At 44.2% G+C, this 22,264-nt stretch overlaps 1 protein-coding gene across 1 annotated transcript in view; it reads right to left on the bottom strand.

Moving 5' to 3' along the window:
- Window positions 1–4,295: 4,295 nt before the first annotated feature.
- STX7 (syntaxin 7) overlaps window positions 4,296–22,264 on the bottom strand; it is a 310,458-nt gene continuing 292,489 nt past the window's right edge. The window contains exons 9-10 of the mRNA XM_083167279.1: window positions 22,181–22,263; window positions 4,296–4,785 (exon numbers count right to left, since the gene is read on the bottom strand). Coding sequence (XP_083023405.1) covers window positions 4,687–4,785; window positions 22,181–22,263 — 182 coding nt within the window. The 3' untranslated portion in view covers window positions 4,296–4,686. The remainder of the gene's footprint in view (window positions 4,786–22,180; window position 22,264) is intronic.

Genomic DNA, 22,264 nt, shown 5'->3' with positions numbered 1-22,264 from the left:
TAAGGGATTTGACAAATACGGTGTTAGTTATGTATGTATGAAATTGACTGCCTCTGTTCTTCCTACAATCCGCATAATTAATAATACAGCGGACTTAGCTCATTTGTTATATGACCAATTGGGTAACCTCTGACTGAGGTCAAATGTTGTACTTCCTGTAAGACAGTATAAAACCCCATGCTGGACCTAACAGCAGCATGCCTTTGATAAAGTAATCTGTGGATGACAAAACGCGTTAGACGCACACCCTCTTTGGACCAGCTCTCCTTTATTCAAGTAAAGTACTGGACTTTTCCAACAAGGGACAACACCACCTGCTAATTCTGCAAGGCCCTCCCCATTCCGTGAGACGTGTATCATCTTTCCTCACGAGGGGAGAACACTACTATCGGCTCCAAGTCATGTTTATGGACACCCACCAATCCAACTAATAAACAGGAGAGCATCACCAGGAACAAGTGAGACTTATCCACACTTCAATTTCCTATTCAGGTCCTATGTAGGGGAGATTATTGTCTTATTGAATTCTTATTCTAAAAATTGTGTTTTATTTGTATTTTTCATGATATGGTATATTAAAATAATAATGTAATGCCCAATTGGTCAATCTTTTATAATTTTTATAATTATAGTAGTCAGCGCTCCACCATCCACATTTCTTCTTTCCAGCTATAGCCATATAGGGGCCTTACCACCCCCAGGTGTGAGCAGTTTGGCAATCTCCACCCATCTCCCCAAGCGCCCTATATAAGCTCTGCCATCTAGGTGGTAGGGTTTATAACCCCTTTTGTTCTTACACCTACTCCCATCTTACTCTCACAGATAGAGGCACTCAGAGGTCAATTAAATACACTCCTCTCCCATCGAGCTGCAGTCACTCTTAAGAAACTTCAACAACGCTTCTATGACAAAGCAGACAAGATAGATTCCCTCCTAGCTAACAAATTACGTCATCAACGAGCATTGAAAGCCGTAGACAAATTATACTCCATGAGGTTAAACTCATGTACCTATGACCCCAAAGAGATAGTGGAGGAGTTCCGTACTTTCTATAGCTCCCTCTATAACCTAACTGAGTCCTCCCAGACTCCTCCCCCTGATAGGGACCACCTATCATCTTATCTCGCCGACACCCCCTTAGCCAAACTCACGGAGGCCCATCTCTGAATGCTACGATTTTGGAGGAAGAGATTACCACAGCAATTCGTTCGATGCGATCCTCAGCCGCTCCGGGTCCAGATGGCTTTACAGCCCAATACTATAAGCTTTTTGCGAAGGAACTGACCCCACATCTTGCAGTATTATTGAATAACATTCTCGGGGGTGCCCCTTTTGTCCCCGAAGCTACCCAGGCGGATATAGTGGTGATTCCAAAATCACACCATCCAAAAACAGTAGGCTCTCTCCCTGGTCCTGGCGCTCGATGTGGAGAAGGCCTTTGACCGTATTTCATGGTCTTTTGCCTTTTCTGTCATGGAAAGGATGGGTTTCCCAGGGGACTTTCTGGAAGGTGTTAAGGCACTCTATTGTACACCATCAGCTCGGGTCTCTGTCAACGGAGTTACGTCTGACCGTTTTGGAATAACGAATGGTACCCGCCAGTGATGCCCTCTCCCCGCTTGTTTTTGCCCTTATTATGGAACCCTTAGTGGCAAGGATACGCAACAGCTCCTCTATTAGCGGTATCCGTACTGGCCCCTCAGAACATAAGATTGCGTTATACGCCGATGATGTGTTACTGACTCTAGCTAATCCGGCTAGATCCCTTCTCTCTCTACTTTCTGAAATACAACTTTACTCCTTATATTCTGGTTACAAGATAAATGTGGAGAAAACCGAGGTGCTTCATTTTCACATTCCGGGAACTCTCAAACCCGAATTAATGAAACTGCTCCCATGTAACTGGAGTAGGAAGAAGGTCAGGTACCTCGGGATCTATTTGACCCACCACCACCACCAGCTATTCCAGGCTAATTTTCCCAGACTCTTAGACACAATCAAAAAATGATCTAACTTCGTGGTCCTCACACTTCATTTCATGGGAGGGTAGAATCAACTCTGTTAAGATGACCATCCTCCCACGCCTCCTCTACCTATTCCAGACCCTCCCTATTTATATCCCTCTTTATGTTTTTAAATCCCTTCAACATCAGACCACCCAATACATTTAGGATAAAAAGCGCCCTCGAATAAGGCTTAAACTACTCCCGCGTTCTTCCAGTCAGAACGGGTTGGGAATTCCAGACTATAGGAAGTATTATATTGGCTCTCAGCTCTCGCAGAGTGTCCAGTGGTGTAACTCCTGGGGGGCTGGGAAGGTTTGGGTAAACATTGAAACCGACAATCTGGGGCTATCTACACTATCCTCCCTGTTGTGGCTCCCCAAATCCAAACGCCCGCAGGCAAGTCTTTCCCACCCCATAGTCTCTTACGCTTTTTCTGTTTGGGATAGAACCAACAAGATTTATAATTTAGCCCCATCTCCATGCCCTCTAATTCCTCTTTTCCACAATCCAGATTTCACTCCGGGATTGGGCCACTCCTCGTTGTCTAAATGGTTGAGGGATGACATTTATTATCTTAATGATATTTCCAACAATGCTAACTTCCCTCAATTTTCAGAACTCCAGGAGGGTACGGCAATCCCTAACATTGACTTTTTTCGACTCCTACAGATTAGGCATTTTCATTCCAAAATCGTGTCCACAATCATATCTAGGCCCTTGACACCCTTTGAATATATCTGTTGGAAACATTCCTCTTCGAGGGGCCTGATTTCCGCAATTTATTCTCTCCTAGAGACACGTTCAGTTTCTTCCAGGGCCCCACATGAATTGTCCTGGGAGTGTGACCTTGGTCTCTCCCTAGACGATGAAGACTGGGCAGAAATATGGGACAATACTGCTTAAAGCTCTATTTGTGTGAAAACTAAAGAAAACATTTATAAGCTTTTATACCGCTGGTACTATGTGCCCTTTCGTCTACAAAAAATGTTTCCTGATACGTTCCTGATACGTTGGACAGAGGCTGTCCCATAGAAGGCAATTTTATTCACATTTGGTGGTCATGTCCTAAAATTGCCACCATCTGGAAGGAAGTTATTGCGTTAATCTCAGATTTGTTTGGTATTGCCGTCCCCCTAGATGCTAGATACTTTTTTCTTCCATTAAGTCTCCCAGAGCTCACTAGGCACCAAAACAAACTACTTCGGCACATTTCCTCGGCTGTGACCTGCCAAATAGCAGTCGATTAGAAAAAACTTACCCCAGCCCCTATGCAAGCTATAATTTCTCGAGTATGGTATACACACAAAATGGAATACATGACAGCGGTTATACGCCACTCTGTTAAAACTTTTCATAAGACCTGGTCTCCATGGCTGGCCTCACAGAACTCACCTCCCCCATTTGACTCTTGATAGCGGAGGCCCCTCCCACCCCCCCCACCTAACTTCCCTTCCCTCCCTTTTTCCCTCAAGCTCTTCTCCCCTACCCCCTTTCTCCTCTCGCCACTTCTGACTCTCTTCTCCCTCTCTCTCCTTTTCCTTTCTTCCTTTCCTCTCTTAGTCTGTCTACAACCAGCTTTGGCTTTACTGCCTTACTAGGCCTCGCCAAAGGGCAGTCGGCCTCTTAGCCCCGGAGGGCTTTCTTTTCTTTCTGTCTTATGTCTTTCCTCTTATTATTTAGAAAATGTTTGGAGCACATATGTATTACTATAAGATGTGGTTCTTCTTCTCTAGGTCTTATTTCTGCTTTATGTTGTTATACCCGAATTAACATGTATGTTCACGTGTTCCACCCAATAAAGAGTGTCTTTAAAAAAAATAATAATAATATATACTGCATTTGCAGAAAATAGAATAGAGGTTGGGACTTTAGGCCTGGTTCAAAACCATTCAGAAACAGGCAAATTGGGCCCTGATCTGATGGTGGGGGGGGGGGGGGTCTGCGCATGCGCACAAGCATATTTGCGCATGTGCAGACCCCAGCACCGAACAGCTTCGGTGAGTTACATGCATGCTGGGCCATTTGTTGTGGGGAGGGAGGGCCACGGGCAGCGACCATCAAATGATTTTTCATGCTAGTGGTCAAACGCGAGCACATCCCCTCGCATGGGGGGCAGGCATCCAGCGGGGCAGTGTTTCAGTGCTCACTAAGCAGTGATTTTTGCTCCTAACTGAGCTAACATGAATCACCCCCTATATGTACTACGGATCACCGCTATATGTACTACAAATCACTGGATATGCACAGTTCAATAAAACATCCCTTAGAGTTTTACATTTGGCATTGTAATCAATTTATTTTGTACTTATATTATTACATAAATCTTTGCTTAGGATTTTATTCTGATTTTAAAATGTACCTTTTTTCATTTTCTAATGACAAATTTTCAAAAATGTAAGTTAGCAACATTTTAGGAGGTAGTTTTTTCCAACAAACGTAATTTAAATAAATCATATATTTTAGGCTAGTGCAGAAAAAGGCTAAAGATAAGCAACAGCCAGTTGATTGCCATATGCTACAGCACAAGTAAATAGCTCTATAACTATATTGTGGCAAACAATATAGTGTATCTTCTAAAAAAAAGCTATATAGAATCCACTGTAAGATTTAATGTGTGTGTGTGTGTGTGTGTATATGAATATAAAGACATGATTACATATGGAATTTATTCTTCAGGCAGCTAGTTAGATTTAGTGGCTCCCCAGATAATCAGTCCAATGATTACTGCAAGTAGAACAAGCACAATGATGATAATACAGATCTTCTTCCGGGACTTGCGCTGTGACACAAAGAGAAATAAACATAAAAACATTTGTAATTCAGATGGAGTCAATGCACAAATAGGTGAGGAAAAGTGTACAAGTAAGTACTAGTTTTAAATTACTGCTACTACAATTTAAAAAACTAAAGTCAACATAAAACACATTTTCTTTGTGAGAAGTGTCTGAGTTTTACTGACATAACTTACAGTATGTTATAATTATATTACTTGTAACTAGAGTTTTTTTTAATCTGTGATATAAATGTACTGGTGCGCAAATAAAGTTACAAGTTGCTGCAAGATTTATTTGAGATCTACTTTTATTTTCTGGATAAGTCATCAGACACTTATACTTTTACATTTTATTTCTTGTTTTCTTTCTGTTTCTAAAACTAGTTATAAAAATACTTATTTATGAACTTAAAAAGTTGTCAGTATTGCATACAAAGTATCATTACAACCATCGAAATGGTACCCAGTCTCCGGAATATACCACCCACAAATTATAACCACAGAAAACTGCACTAAAATCAAATGCATTATAAGACATGTTCCCCACGTGGGTGTAACTTTTCTACAACAGATTTTAACAGGGACTGAATACGTAAATGATTCTCCTATGGACCTGGTATATTACTGTATGTTATAGTGACATACTAAAAACTGCTGGCTACAAATAACATGTATACTATTAACATATCTATTTTAATAAGAGCTGAAGCAAAATGCATTGTTTCTATTCATTTCTTACTCTCTTATCTACTATTGAATACAATTTATGTAATACGTCTTGAAACCCCACTGAATAACAACACTTTACAACTGATGTATACCAGTGTATAAATTGCCTGTCTATAACTCTTACCAAAATTACATATTTTACTTTTTTGGGGTTTGCTCCACTTTAAAATGTAAAAATATGATATACAGTATACTGACAAAACACATTAAATTAATCTTTGAATCTAATAGCATCAACAAAATAACTATTTCCAGTGTTCAGTATGACTATACATCATATGGTAGAAAAGGACTAGTGCATAGCTAACATACCAATATGGAATAAAGGTAGCAAAACTAACCCTGAAAATTATAGACCAGTCAGCCTTACATCCATTGTGGGGAAAATATTAGAAGAAATAATAAAAGATGGTATCCAACATTTATTAGAACAGAAGAAGGTGATAAATAAGGCTCAGCATGGGTTCATCAAAAAAAGATGTCAGACTAATTTTATTAGCTTCTATGAGGAAGTCAGTAGGGGGCTGGAAATCTGTTGATGTAATACTTCTTGATTTTGCTAAAGCTTTTGACACGGTGCCTCATAAAAGATTATTAATAAAACCAGGTAATGTATGGTTAGGAGATATAGGGGCAGATTTATTAAGCCTTAAGAAGATATAAATGCAAGGGTGATAAAGAGAGATAAACGTCCAGCCAATCACCTGCTAACTGCCGTGCTACAGGCTGTGTTTGAAAAAAGTCAGTAAGGAGCTGATTGGCTAGATGTTTATCTCTCTTTATCACCCTTGCATTTATCTCTTGTTAAGGCTTTATACATCTGCCCCAAAATTTGCAATTGGATTAAAAACTGGTTGCACAATCTGGGACAGAGAGTGGTGGTAAATGGTATACATTTCAGCTGGGGTAAGGTCCAAAGTGAAGTCCCACAAGGTTCAATATTGGGACACACCTTGTTTAATGTATAATGATATCTGAAGTGACATAGTGAGGAAGACACAAAATTGAGTAAGGAAATTAACTCTGCTGTAGAGAATGACTTGGGGGTCATCATAGATGAAAAATTGGGTAATAGTGCACACTGCTCAAGTGCAGCAGGAAATGCAAACAGGACATTGGCATGCATTAAAAGGGGAATGGATTCAAGGGATGCCAATGTGATTGTGCCTCTTTACAAGGCATTGGTGAGACCAAACATGTAATACTGTGTTCAGTTCTGGGCACCGCACCTTAAAAAGCACATAAATGAATTGGAACAGGTACAGAGAAGGGCGACTAAAGGCCCCAATACACTATGCGATTTGGTCCCGATTTCACCCGATTCAGATGGATCGGGCAGTGAAATCGGGCCAAATCGCAGGTAAAGACATCTAATCTTATGTGCAGCCGGATGCTGGCAAGGGAGATGGGCAGGGGGAACCGGAGCAGGGAGCTGTCAATGCTCCGTTGGGTGGAGGTGGAGGGAGCAGGGGGGGCGGGGGACGCTTCTAATAGCGCAGAGGCAGCTGACGCTGCGGGGGACACAGGCGGCAGTAACGTAGAGGCAGGCAGGGGGAGCCGGGAGCTGTCAGCGCTGGAGAAAAAAAAGCCCATACAATGAATGGGCAGACTGTGATTGGCTGAGCGCTCTCTCAGCCAGTCAGCAATTGGCTGAGAGAGCGCTCAGCCAATCACAGGCCGCCCATTCATTGTATGGGCTTTTTTTCCCCCAGCGCTGACAGCTCCCGCTCCCCCTGCCCGCCTCTACGTTACTACCGCCTGTGTCCCCCGCAGCGTCCGCTGCCTCTGGGCTACTAGCAGCGCCCCCCAGCCACCTCGCAGTGTCTTCCACCCGCCACCTGGATGTCCCTTGCCCCCCTGCTCCCTCCACCTTGTAGCTCCCCGGGAGTTTCAAATGATACATCGCATGCGATGTATCATTTGCAAAACTTGGCACATCAGTGCCTAATCGTGTGTCCCTCTCCCGGGGAGCTGCAGGGGGAAATCAGGTATGACTTGTCCTTAGGACAAGTCGGACTAATGTATGGGGGCCTTAAGCTAGTAAAAGGTCTGTAATCACTAGAATACAAAGATAGGTTAACCAGGCTGAATATGTTTTGACTGGAAAAAAGGAGGTTGATAGGAGTTATGATTAGCATGTTCAAATATAGGATTGGGAATAATATGGAACAGGGAGAGGATTTCACTCTTGAAACAGCCCTTGACGAAGTGGCTCTAGTTTCCCATTACGCCCCACGCAGGCTTAAGGCTCCCATACACTATGCGATTTTGGGTCGATTTCACCCGATTTCGGAACTTTGGGCCGATAAATTGGGTGAAATTGGTCCAAAATCGCATGTTTGTGACATCTGATCCAATCTGATGCGCGTTCCCGTGCTCATCAGATTGGATCAGGTGGTCGAACCTGCTGAACATAGGATATATCGGAATCTGAGCCATCATGGGCGCTTTTTAGCACCCACAATATTTCAGATCCGATATATCTATAGAACTCCGGGTACCTCCTCTCCAGCGCTGTGGACCTCTTCCAGTCCAACCCCCAGTGTAGTAGCAGCAGCCGGCATCACAGGAAGGGGCAGGCGCGATGGGAGGGCAGAGGGCGGCAGTGACAAGACTCTTCCCTCCCTGCTTCAATCTGGATGACTGCACGGGTTATGTACAGCCCGGACCCTCCCTCTCCCCTGCTGCTGAATGACAGCAGTGCACGGGCTGTAGAGCCTGGACCCCCCTCCCCAGCTGCTGAATGTCTGCACGGGCTTTAGAGCTTCAGTGTGTCAACATTTCAGGGTTACTGTGCTAGTGTCCATGTTACAGCATCTGTCTGTGTAGGCAACACTGTGTCCACATCTGTCTGTGTGTCAACATTAGTGTGTCAGGGTTAGTGTGTTGCCTTATATATAACCCGCTTATACACAAATAGCTGCCTATATACCATGTAGTACTGAATCAGCTATACCTCCACTTATACCCATACACCTGCACCTATACCCCTTATAACGCGGCACCCCCACAACCACCTGTACAAACATCACCCGCACCATTTCCCAACCCGGCCAAACCATATTTCAAGCAATAAAGGCTGTATCAGATTAAGGGGGCAAAGCCCCTTACGACGGTGTGAAGAGCTCCCTGCTAGTGCTCCTGTAATCCACCGCCGCCACCCCAGCTCCGGTCCCTGCCAGCGCTCCGGTCCGCCGCCACTGCCAGCTCCGGTCCCCGCCAGTGCCCCTGTCCTCCGCCGCCGCCAGCTCCGGGCTGCCAGCTCCAGTCCCCACGCTGATTGTATTTGAGCAATCGCATGTGGTTAAAAACCACATGCGATTGCTCATGCAATTCGATAAATATTATGTGCAGCACATAATATCTATCGATGCGACATTCAACGGCGTGCCTGCGCATCGTGTTGAATGGCCCCTTCAAAATGCATCAAATCAAAATATTGCATGCAATATCTCACATATGTATGGGCAGCATAATACCTGCAAGGTATAGCACTGTTCAGGCCACTCCCTAGGGCCATTCCATCAGATAAATCTCATGGCAGATCAAATTTGCGTCAGATAAATCACGTGATTTATCACAGGTGATTTATCTGACACAAATTGGGTGTAAAAAATGGCACATCAAGTGTCAAATTGTATGTAGGCATCCTGGGAAGCTGCCGGGGAAGTTCAAGGGAAATCAGATGCACTTTTACAGGTCAGATAAATCTCATTGTGTATGGGGGCCTTAAGAGGACAGCCGTGGCACTGCAAGATAACAAGACAACTACGAAATCAGTCACGTAAAGTAGAACACCAATGGCGTAAATCTCGTAATCTGATTGATTTCCTCACATATAAGTCTATATACCACTCCTACTGTAATGCTTTGGACACTGCCTAACAAACATACTTCCAATCTCTCATCTCTTCTCATGCCATCAACCCTAAGCAACTTTTTAAAACATTTAAGTCTCTTCTGTACCCGCCTCCCATCACCGGCTACCATCAGTGCACAAGAACTTGCTTCCTACCTTAAGGACAAGTTTGATAACATCCGAGATGAAATGGTATGCTCTTCCACAACCTATGAACCACTTTCTTAGCCACCTGAACCCTCAGGTGCTTTCTCTTTATTTGAGCCCACAAATGAAAAAAAAGTATCCACACTCTTCTTATCCTCCTACTCCACTACCTCTTCCCTCGATCCTATACCTGCTCAAGTCATTAAAACTCTATCTCCTGTGCTTATCCCTACCTTAACTAAAATCTGCAATCTTTCTCTTGCTACTGGTACTTTTCCATCCCTGTTCAAACATGCAGTGATTACTCCCATTCTGAAAAAACAAAATTCTGACCCTAACTCTCTCTCTAACTACCATCCTATCTCTCAGCTTCCATGCCTCTCCAAGCTAATCGAGAGACTTGTCTACTCTCGCCTCACACACTTCCTTAACTTTCAAACCCTATGAGACCCACTTCAGTCAGGCTTTCGTTCCAAACACTCTACTAAGACAGCACTGACTAAAGTGGTGAATGATATGGTAACTACCAAGTCTAAAGGCCATTACTCACTCCTTTTAGATCTTTCTGCTGCGTTTGACACTGTGGATCACACTCTTCTCATACAAACACTGCACCCCCTAGGTCTTAATGATACAGCCCTTTCCTGGTTCTCATCTTACCTATTTGATCGCTCTTTCAGTGTTTGCTTCTCTGACTCTACCTCCTCCTCACTACTTCTGTCAGTTGAAATTCCATAAGGCTCTGCTTTTTTCGTATTTCAGTATCACTTGCATGTGGATGATACTCAAATCTATCTATCAACCCCAGATATGTCACCAGTGGTCTTGGGCTGAGTCTCTTTATGCCTCTCTGCTATTTCATCCTGGATATCTTCTCGCCACCTCAAAGTCAATATTTCAAAAAAGGAATTACTTATATTCCCACCGGCCAACAATCTATCCTACCCCACAAGCTCGTTGCCTGTGTGTCAGCTCAGGGGTTTGTTGTGTTCCCGGCTGTGACCGGAATACTGGGGGTTTGATGATTGACATACACGAGGGGACAGGAGCACAGGGAACCAGAGTGTTGGCGGAGACCAGGAACAGGGGCGCGGAGTCTAACCTGCCAGCGGTGTTCACCAGGGAGTCCCGCAAGGGACTTTGGACTTAGCTGCGTCTGACAGGCAGGTCGCGGCCCCCTGCCCTGGTCCTCTGGACGCAGGCTGGGACTCGGGAGGCTGGACCCTGGAACAGCCTTGGGAGACCAGGGTGACCGGGGGCAGTCTGAGAACTGCGGAAAAGACGACTTGGGATGTCAACAGGAATGTAGACATGGGGTATTGGCTGGATAGGACAATGGTGGAATAGTCTCTATGGAGCACAATAGCTGTTGGTCAACCCAGGTGTTGACGGGGACTGTCGACAGGTTTAGGACAAGATGGTATAAGTCTCTGATGGTGATAGCTGGCTGAAGAGCCAGAGAAGTGCTCAGCGAGACACCTGATACTCGACTGCAGAGATGGTATCGCAGGAGTGTTCTGGAGATGGAATAACCAGGTAAATAACAGCAGCTGGAGAAACGCTGGAGACAAGGACACAGGTGAGCCTGGATATCCTGGAGCCTTGGGAACTTCCTCTGAACACAGGAGAACTCTGGAGCAGGTAAAGCAATTGTTCAAGGTGAGGAAGGAAGGCACAGGGCCTGAGTTATATCCCCCTTGCCGGGTTGTGATTGGTTTGGAAGGATTTTCTCGGTGAAAGTTCTCCATCAAACGAGGGGCATCTTCAGCATTGATCCAACTCCTCTCCTCAGGACCATATCCCTTCCAGTCAATGAGATACTGGAGGCGTCCATATCTGTGACGGGAGTCTAAGATCTTGTTCACTTCGAACTCCACTCCTCAATTGGTCCGGACTTTGGGTAGCCCCGGAGGAGATGTTTGAAAGTGATTCAAAACAAGAGGACACAGGAGAGAGATGTGAAACGAGTTGGGAATGCGTAAAGACTTGGGTAACTTTAATTTATAGGCCACAGGATTAATCTTTTGTTTGACAGGATATGGACCGATGAATCTGGGTGCAAACTTCATGGAAGGAACTCTCAAACGAAGATTTCGTGTGGAGAGCCATACTCTGTCTCCAGGGCGTAATTAATCAACAGTACGCCGTTTGCGATCTGCAAAGAACTTATAACGTACAGAGGCCTTTTTGAGATTAGCGTGAACCTCCTTCCAAATCTGAGAGAAGTGTTTCAAAGCTGCAGTAGCTGCAGGAACTTCTGTTGCTGGTAGTGCTTCAAAGCAGGGTGGTCTAGGATGTTGACCATAAACTACATAAAAGGGAGAATGACCTGTAGAAGAATGGCACCTGAAATTATGAGCGAACTCCGCCCATGGGAGGAGTTTGGCCCAATCATCCTGGGAAGATGAAACATACAGCGTAAGAAGGTCTCCAAGTCTTGGTTAACTCTCTCTGTCTGGCCATTGGACTGAGGATGATAAGCCGATGAAAACTTCAGTTTTATTTGAAGGGCTGCAGACAATGCTCTCCAGAAGCGTGCCACAAACTGCACCCCCGGTCAGAGACAATCTCTGTTGGCAGACCATGGACTTTGAAGATATGCTGAACAAAGAGTTGAGCCAGACTGGGAGCAGAGGGTAACCCAGCGAGAGGTATAAATCGAGCCATCTTGGAGAATCGATCGACTATTACCCAAATTGTATTGTAATCTTGGGATTTGGGTAACTCGGAGATGAAGTCCATTGAGATGTGTGTCCATGGACGTGTCGGAATGGACAAGGGATGAAGCTTACCAGCTGGGATTTGACGTGGGACTTTATGGTGAGCGCATACAGGACAGGATGCCACAAATTCTTTGATGTCTTTTCTGATTTGTGGCCACCAGTAAGACCGTTGAAGAATCTCGATAGTGCTTGAGACACCGGGATGCCCGAAGAATAATGACTTGTGGGCCCATGATAGTAATTTTGGGCGGAGCACAGGGGGCACGAAAGTCTTGCCAGGAGGAGGCACAGGGATACTTCTAGGAGAAGACACAGGGGACACCTGGGTAGGAGCAAACGCGATGGGGTCAATAATGGGATGACTCTCTTGTGTCGACTGATCCTCTTCCATGGAGCGGGACAAGGCATTAGCCTTTAAGTCTTGTGTGCCAGGACGGTACAGGATCTTGAAAGAGAATCTAGAAAAAAACAAAGACCATCGAGCCTGGCGAGGATTCATACACTGAGCTGACTGAAGATACAACAGGTTTTTATGATCGGTAAAGATAGTCACTGGGAATTTAGCTCCTTCCAAGAGATACGTCCATTCCTCGAGGGCTAATTTAATGGCAAGTAACTCCTGGTCACCTATGGAATAATTTCTTTCTGCAGGTAAAAACTTGCGGGAGAAGAATCCACAAGGATGTTGTTTCCCATCACTGGACATCTGGGACAGTACTGCACCTACCCCGATGTCGGAGGCATCCACTTCCAAGAAGAAAGGTAGATCCATGTCGGGTTGTAATAGGATAGGAGCAGTGATAAAAGACTGTTTTAGGAGCTGGAAGGCTGATGTAGCCTCTGTAGACCATACGGATGGATTTGCTCCCTTTCGGGTGAGAGCAGTAATCGGAGCAATCAGTGTAGAAAAACCTCGGATGAATTTTCGATAAGGGTTGCACTATCTATTTGTTGTTACTTGTTTCCACGAACCCTTTTGGTGAAAGGTTCATTCCTGTGCTTACCTAGGCTGAGAAACACAGGGTGCGCTAGAGATTCACAAATATTTCTATCATTGTCGATAATAGTTGGCAAAGCCAATGAAGCGCTGGACCGCTTTCAATGTAGTGGGTTGCGACCACCCGGTTATGGCTTCCAACTTCTCAGGTTCCATGGCTAACTCGGAGCCAGAAATAATGTACCCCAGAAAGGGAACTGAGGGTACCTCGAATGTACACTTGGAGATTTTGCCATAGAGTCTATTCTGCCTGAGACTGGATAAGACCTCCTTAACTTGAGAACGCTGAGAAGGCAGATCCTTGGAGAAGATCAAGATGTCGTCTAGGTAAACCACGAGACAGACGTACAACATATCTCTGAAGATCTCATTCACAAATTGTTGAAACACAGCTGGGGCATTGCAGAGGCCGAATGGCATTACTAAATACTCGTAGTGACCATCTCTTGTATTAAATGCAGTTTTCCACTCATCACCCTCTCGGATTCTTATCAGGTTGTACGCACCTCGCAGATCTAATTTGGTAAAGACCTTGGAGCCTTTCACTCGATCAAATAACTCGGTGATTAGCGGGAGTGGGTAACTGTTTTTGGTACTTCTGTAGTTTCACGGCGCCAGCATGGACTCAGACGCACGGTGCCATGCTGGCGCTGTGAAACTACAGAAGTACCCTGTTTGTAACTGTGATATTATTCAAGCCTCTGTAATCTATACACGGCCGCAGGCCCCCCATCTTTTTTTTTTCAGCCGGAGATTTAGAAGGTCGGATGAATCCCTATTGCAGATTTTCTTGGATATAGGCTGACATAGCTTGGGTCTCAGGAAACGATAATGGATATGTTCGCCCTTTAGGGGGGAATCTTTCCAGGGAGTAGATCAATTGGACAATCCCATTTACGATGGGGTGGCAGCGTATCGGCAGACTGTTCACAGAAGACATCAGTAAAGTCCTTGTAGACCTCCGGTAAACCAGGCAAAGATGTAGTCTTGACAGAGCGCATGGGTAGGACAGGTGCTGGTGACAATGGGGACTCCATTACTCCAATTGCAGGACTGGCCAGGTGATGCTGGGATTATGCTGTTTAAGCCAGGGGATTCCCAGCACAATGTCATAGGACGCCTTGGGAATGACAAGGAGTTCAATCAGTTCCTGATGTAATATACCCACACTCAGGTGAACGGGTCTGGTACGGGAATGGACCTCGCTGCCAGGAATCTTGCTGCCATCCACTGCTGTGACAGAAAGATGAGGGTGTATGGAAGTCACTGGAATTTGCAGTTTGGTAACAAGACCTTTAGATATGAAATTCCCTGCTGATCCAGAATCAATCAGGGCCGAACTTGTGACAGACCCTTCCGGGGTCGTCAGGGACACTGGAAGGACAAAATCGGTACTGGGAGGAGACTTTGCTACATGACCTAACCTAACTCCTCCGTTACAGGTTAGGCCTTGGAGTTTCCCGACCGCTCGGGACATTCATTAATGAAGTGACTAGGAGCAGCACAATAGATACACAGTCGATTGTGCTGCCGACGGGTGTGTTCCTCGGGAGTCAGGCGTGATCTACCGATTTGCATTGGTTCTTCACAAGCAGGAGACTCGGGACATACTCTGGGAGTAATCTTGGGAATTAACTTATTTTGTTTCTCTAAACCTCTCTCTCGGAGGCGTAAGTCAATCTTGACACACAGGGAGATAAGATCCTCCAGACGATCTGGAAGGTCACGGGTTGCCAATTCATCTTTAATGCGATCTGAGACGCCTAACCAGAATGCGGCTGTCAGGGCTTCATTGTTCCACTGTAATTCGGATGCCAGAGTTTGAAACTGGATCACGTATTGTCCCATGGATCGGGAGCCTTGCTTGAGACGTAATAGGTCAGTGGATGCAGAAGCAGAGCGTCCTGGTGTATCAAATATGCGGCGAAAGGCTTCAATGAATTTATTATAGTCTGCCAGCAGGGGGTCAGATTTCTCCCACAGAGGTGATACCCAAATGAGGGCGGAGCCAGTCAGCAAAGATATGATGTAAGATATCTTGATCCTGGCTGTGGGGAAGTTATGGGGTAACAATTCAAACTGGATCTGACACTGGTTGATAAACCCTCTACAATTCTTTGAATCACCGTCATATTTGCTGGGCACCGGCAGTTGGAAACGGGAAGGAGAAGCCGGCGGTGAAATATTCCTTTGGACAGTTGACACACGTGTCGACAGGGATTGCTGTAAAGTATCCAGACGGTTGGACACATCCTGAAGGAACTTTATCACCTGTTGCTGGGTGGCTTCCTGATTCTCCATCCTGGCGGTGACATTCTGGATAGCCGCTGGTCCCACACTAGGGTCTTGAGCCGAGTCCATCGGCCTTGAACAAACTGTCAGCTCAGGGGTTTGTTGTGTTCCCGGCTGTGACCGTGGTGGACCAGTGGAGGGCGATACGAAGCGGAATACTGAGGGTTTGATGATTGACATACACGAGGGGACAGGAGCACAGCGAACCAGAGTGTTGGCGGAGTCTAACCTGCCAGCGGTGTTCACCAGGGAGTCCCGCAAGGGACTTTGGACTTAGCTGCGTCTGACAGGCAGGTCGCGGCCCCCTGCCCTGGTCCTCTGGACGCAGGCTGGGACTCGGGAGGCTGGACCCTGGAACAGCCTTGGGAGACCAGGGTGACCGGGGGCAGTCTGAGAACTGCGGGAGAGACGACTTGGGATGTCGACAGGAATGTAGACAGGGGTATTGGCTGGCTAGGACAATGGTGGAATAGTCTCTATGGAGCACAATAGCTGTTAGTCAACCCAGGTGTTGACGGGGACTGTCGACAGGATCAGGACAAGATGGTATAAGTCTCTGATGGTGATAGCTGGCTGAAGAGCCAGAGAGGTGCTCAGCGAGACAACTGATACTCAACTGCAGAGATGGTATAGCAGGAGTCTTCTGGAGATGGAATAACCAGGTAAATAACAGCAGCTGGAGAAATGCTGGAGACAAGGACACAGGTGAGCCTGGATATCATGGAGCCTTGGGAACTTCCTCTGAACAGAGGGGAACTCTGGAGCAGGTAAAGCAATTGTTCAAGGTGAGGAAGGAAGGCACAGGGCCTGAGTTATATCCCCCTTGCTGGGTTGTGATTGGCTGCCAGGCGCAGCACCAATCAATGCTAGGGAAAGACAGACACACCTGATTACTGCTCAGTTGTGCGCAGGTCAGGGGTCAGGCTGCTGGTCCCACAGGGAACATCGCGCCAAGCACTAGCCCTGACCAAGGACCTTAACCGCAGTGCAGACCATCGGGAAAGTAAGGATCGTGGTCTCAAGTGGGGATGCTTACTGGGGTTTGTGACACTATGGGTCATCTTCGACTGTCCTTTGTTCCCCATATTCAATTGGTCTCCAAATCATGTTACATGCATCAAAAAAAACATATCCAAATTACGACCCTATCTCACACAAGACACTACTAAATCTCTTATCCATGCTCTCATATCCAGCATTGATTATTGCAATAGTCTTCTAACTGGTCTTCCCAAGAACAGACACTAACCACTGCAATCCATTTTAAATGCTGCTTCTAGGCTGATCTTCCTAGCAAGATGCTCATCGTCTGCTGATGCGCTCGGCCAATCCCTCCATTGGTTGCCTGTATTTTACCGTATTCAAAATAAAATATGTCTACTTGCATATAAAGCTATTAACCATACTGCACCAGCATATATCTCTTTACTTATCACAAAATATCTCCCATCTTGGCCACTACGCACTCTTCAAGATTTGTGTCTCTCTTCTGCACGGATCACTAGCTCCCATTCACTATTACAGGATTGTCATCGGGCTATCCTCACCCTATGGAATGCCCTTCCACGCACAAAAAGAATCTCTAATAGCCTCCAAACTTTCAAGTGTTCTCTGAAAACTCACCTCTTCAGGCAAGCCTATCATATTTAGGTACCACATGCAAAACCCTCTGATGCACTTATGTATTATATAGCTTCCCTTCTAGACCTGCAACTTAGTGGGATTGTTAGGCTATTACTAAGGCCTTTCCTTGTGTTTCCCTTCTATATCCCTATAGATTGTAAGCTTGCAGCAGGGCCCTCCTACCTCCAAGTCTGTCTGTTGTTACACAGTTTGTTTTATCACTGTCTACAATTGTAAAGTGCAACGGAATCTGCTTCGCTATATAAGAATCTGTAAATAAATAAATACATTTGTTCACTAACCGGTCTATACTTAGGACACACGGGAATGTACTGAGGCTTGAGGAAAATAAATTCTGTACTGAATTAGGAAGAGTATTCTTCACCATTAGAGCAGTAAAATTCTGGAACTCATTGCCAGTGGGGGTGGTTTCAGCAACTACTGTTAATGAATTTAAATAAAAACTGGATACATTTTTGGCCACTAAGGGTATCCTATAGATAAATACTTTGCTGACAAAGAAGCTTTACTTCAAATGGTAGAAAGAAGAAAGAAAGTGTAGTGAGGTGCGCAAACAATTGCACTAGGTATGAGTGCAGTCAGCCTAATGGTGAATTACAATGTAAATAGGTATACCAGCCCAGGCTTAGAAAAACATCTCAAAAACGGTTTTCTTAAGAACAATTTATTCTATACCTTATATACACAACATTACTGAGAATACAGGATATATAATAGAAATGATATATAAAAAATGATATGTAAAAACAAGTGACCACTGGATATTTTTTACATTTACTATCCCGAAAATACGGCAATTTGTATTCGTATTAATGTGCTATCAATACGAATAGGAATTGCCGTATTTTCGGGATAGTAAATGTCAAAAATAAGTGTATTTCTGGATACAAATACACCTATTTTTTACAAATTTCCTTTAGTAAATTTCCCCCATTATGTTACTTATTCGTACCCGTGGATGTTTTTAACCAATAAATGTATATCCAACCTTATTTTAAACGTATTTATAGTGTCTGCCGACACCACTTCTTCAGAAAGAGAGTTACAAAGTTTGACTGTTCTGACTGTAAAGAATTTTTTTCTTCTAGATGAACAAAATCTTTTTTCTTCTAATCTTAACTCATGCCCTTGCGTCCTAGATTACTGTCTAGCAGAAAAATGGGTGTTTGACGGTTCCTTATATTGGCCCCTAATGTATTTATACATATTGAGCATGTCCCCCCTTAAACGTCTCTTCTCTAGTGTAAATAGTCCCAGTTTGCTTAATCTTTCCGTGTAGCTTAAATTCTCCATTCCCCTAATAAGCTTTGTTGTCTTCTTTAGATTTTTTCTAATTCTATGATGTCCTTTTTATAGTGTGGGGCCCAGAATTGTACTCCATATTCGAGGTGCGTTCTAACCAATGATTTGTACAGAGACATTTACTTTTGAGTCCCAAGTTTCCATACACCTTTTTATACATGCTAGAATTCTGTTGGCCTTATTTGTTGCTATGTGACATTGGCCCTTATTCTGGTTGGTGCGGTAATGTCCGCGTGCGTTCGTGCCACCGATGTTTTGTGTCTGCGCATGTGCAGAGGCGTCTCTGCGCATGTGCGAACGGAACGCACATCCAAATTCCGCATGAAATGTGTACACTACGAACAGGGGGTGGAGAGGGATGTGAAGGGCTGTTTGGGCTCATTACCATATGTTTACACCCCACGTTTCATGGGCGTTCCCATGAAAACGCTGGGCGTACGTTTGGTAATGCGGCCGTGACGCACGTGTAGGGGGCGGACATATGACATTGCCGGATGTCAGCTGCCCGCCCAGATCCCTGCTTTTGCACGGAGAAATGCCCGTGTGGTCTGAGGTTGCGGAAGCTGGTGGAGCACTCGGTCCTGCATTCGATGGTCGCATTCGATGGGGGAGGTTCCAAGAGATGGAGGAGGTGTATCCGTGAGAAATCCACTCGTGCTCCGTGCGGTCAGCGGCTTACCGCATTCGGACGGAGTGAGCGATCCGTACGAAAGGCGGGGTTTAGGACGCACGGTCCTGCCCGCATATTTGGCTCCGTCCGCACCGACCAGAATAAGGCCCATTGACCACTACATCCCAGTTTTTTATCTATTTTGACTCCTAGATCCTTTTCAAGTTCTAAATTGCCCAATGCCTCCCCGCTTAGGTTATAACTAGCACACTGCTTATGTCTCCCAAGGTGCATAACCTTGCATTTATCCACATTGAACCTCATTTTCCACTTTTTTGCCCACTCATCTAGTTGATTAAGATCATTCTGAATCGCGGAGACATCCTCGGTTGATCTAATTACTCTACTCAGTTGTGTGTCATCTGCAAAGATGGAAACATTGCTGAGTATTCCCACCCCAATATCATTAATAAATATGTTAAATAAAATGCGCCCTAGTATTGAACCCTGTGGCACTCCATATTTGATACTGCACTGTTCACAACCACTCTCTGCTCTATATTACACAGCCAATTCCCTACACATCTACAAATTCTTACCCCTAATCCCAGGTCCTCCATTTTATTTATCAACCTCTTATATGGCACCGTATCAAAAGCTTTAGCAAAATCTAGGAAGACCACGTCTACTGCATTTCCATAATCAAGGTTTTTGCTGATATCCTTGTAGAAACCTAGTAAATTTGTTTGGCATGATCGATTTTTCACAAACCCATGCTGGTTAATACTAAGTAAACTATGAAGATCTAAAGATTATCTATGGATAAAAGAAACTACACTTCTCATGTTTCCCCACATGTCCAGGTCATGATACCGGACGTGTTGTGACTGAGAACCTGTTATATATTGATATAATAGAATACATTTCCCATGATTGCCGTTCATCTGGGTCACGTGACCAGATGTTTCCTTGATGCAGATGCCTTCGCTAGGCAACCGTATAAAAAAGATACAGTGATATTGAGGTCTCCCATCTTGGTATACTCCTCTCAAGAGGAGTAAATAAAACCTGAAGCCACTAACAGGTACATCAGGCTTCATATATGTTTAGTTGATCTGTGATCCACTTTTTCCCTCTCTGTTCTTTATAACCTGTGCAACAACTAAGGCAGGATCATGTAACTCACTACAATCAATCAAAATCAAATCACTGAATCTGAATGATATGTGATCTACAATCAGCAAGTATTATCCACGGCAGATATCCACCTATCTATGTGATACACCCATTGTGGTGTTATATGCTCTTGTTTTTAATTATTAATTTCCAGAGACCCCCGGAAATACAGCACTTGTGGTATCAGAGGGATCTATGCAGGACCTGAGTGTCCCAGTTGTGCCTTTATAAAACCTACTAACATGTGAGTGGGATAAACAAATTTGCAACTATTTATGTTGAATATACCGTCTGCACTATATTTTTCTTTTTTCTGAGTCATTTTCAGAATACTACCAGGACTCAACTTCAAATTCATTTTACATTTATGTAAGAAAGGAGTTTTCTTTTTATGTGTGGGATCGCCTAGTGTGACACCTTTGTTTTCTATGTGATCTACAATGAAAATAAACCTTTATCTTTTGTATTCTGTAAATGATTTTGCAGATTTGTTATGACATGTATGATGATGTCACATGTGAGATTGCCTAAAATAGCACATAAGTGCATTCTTAATGACTGTTTTCTTGATGCAATTTGTTCACTAATTACAAGTGTACTGAGTAATCAAATTAGTAGGGATATATATAGGGCTACTATTGACCATGAAACTATGGGCCTTATTCTAGTTCACTCTTGGAGGCAAATTCCTTCTCAGATGAACAAAACCATATGCACTGCAGGGGGGGGGGGCAGATGTAACAGGTCCAGATAGAATTAGACTTGGGTGAGTTATTTTGTTTCGGTGCAGGCATACTAACTGACTGCTTTATTTCTACACTGCAATATAGATCTCACTTTAAAGAAAAACCCCACCTAAATCTAATTCTATCTGAACATGTTATTTCTGCCCAACTGCAGTGCACATGGTTTTGTCCATTTGAGAAGGAATTTGCTTCTAAGAGTGAACTAGAATAAGGCCCTATCTGCTCCTGAGGAAGCTGGAATTTAATATTTGACCAGACAAATGTGTTAAGCAATTTGAACTACAGATGGAGCCTTCTTCAACTAGCCTGCTCAAGGCTTTTTATCATCTATTGTTCTCAGTTGCAATACAATACATAGAACAATAGAGTAGCATAGGATTAAGCCGACAGGCCTGGCTCACTTAATCCTATTAAAGGGCTAGATGAGGATGTCTCTATCTGTACCACTGGAATTTTTGAGCTCCATCTACCATTGGGACCCCGTGATTTCAGGGTATACACTTCATCATGAAATGGGACCTTGCTCCAAGATGTGTAGTTTTTTCTGACCTATTTGGCTCATCCTGACAGAAAGCTCGTACCCTCGCCTTTTGACTTCAACAAGTTCCTAAAGCAGAAAAGGATTGGTTCAAGCCTTATTTAATCCAAGAACTGGTAACAAATACAAGCTGCTATCTTATTGGAAAAGGCCCTAGTCCAAGATAAATGCTCATATACATGGGTCCTCAAACTGCGGCCCTCCAGATGTTGTGAAACTACAAATCCCAGCATGCCTTGCCACAGTTTTAACACTCCCTTATAGCAAAAATGTGGCAAGGCATGCTGGGATTTGTAGTTTCACAACATCGTGAGGGCCACAGTTTGAGGACCGATGCTCATATATATCCAGCGGTCACTTAGTCCCTTGTTTTTACATATCATTTTTTTTATATATAATTTATATTATATATTCTCATTAATATTATGTATAGAATAAATTGTTCTTAAGAAAACCGGTAATTATATGTTTTTCTCTGGTATACCTTTTAACATTACTTCAAATGGTGCTGTCTAAATAAATGATAAGTCAGTGGAACCATAATATGTTATCATATGGTTGGGCGGGCATATGAAATGACAGAATAAGGCTGCAGAACATTTGCTCAGTTATTCCTGAAAATATGCAGTAACTCTTACCTGATACTCTGCTGCTCTGGCCAGTTGTTGGTTAGCTTGCTGAACGTGTACATCAGCGCTTTCTACATTGGCCTCTATGCTGTC

Source organism: Crinia signifera, chromosome 12 (assembly GCF_055691185.1).
Source record: "Crinia signifera chromosome 12, ASM5569118v1, whole genome shotgun sequence".
NCBI lineage: Eukaryota > Metazoa > Chordata > Amphibia > Anura > Myobatrachidae > Crinia > Crinia signifera.
This window is presented reverse-complemented; position numbering and strand designations above follow the sequence as displayed.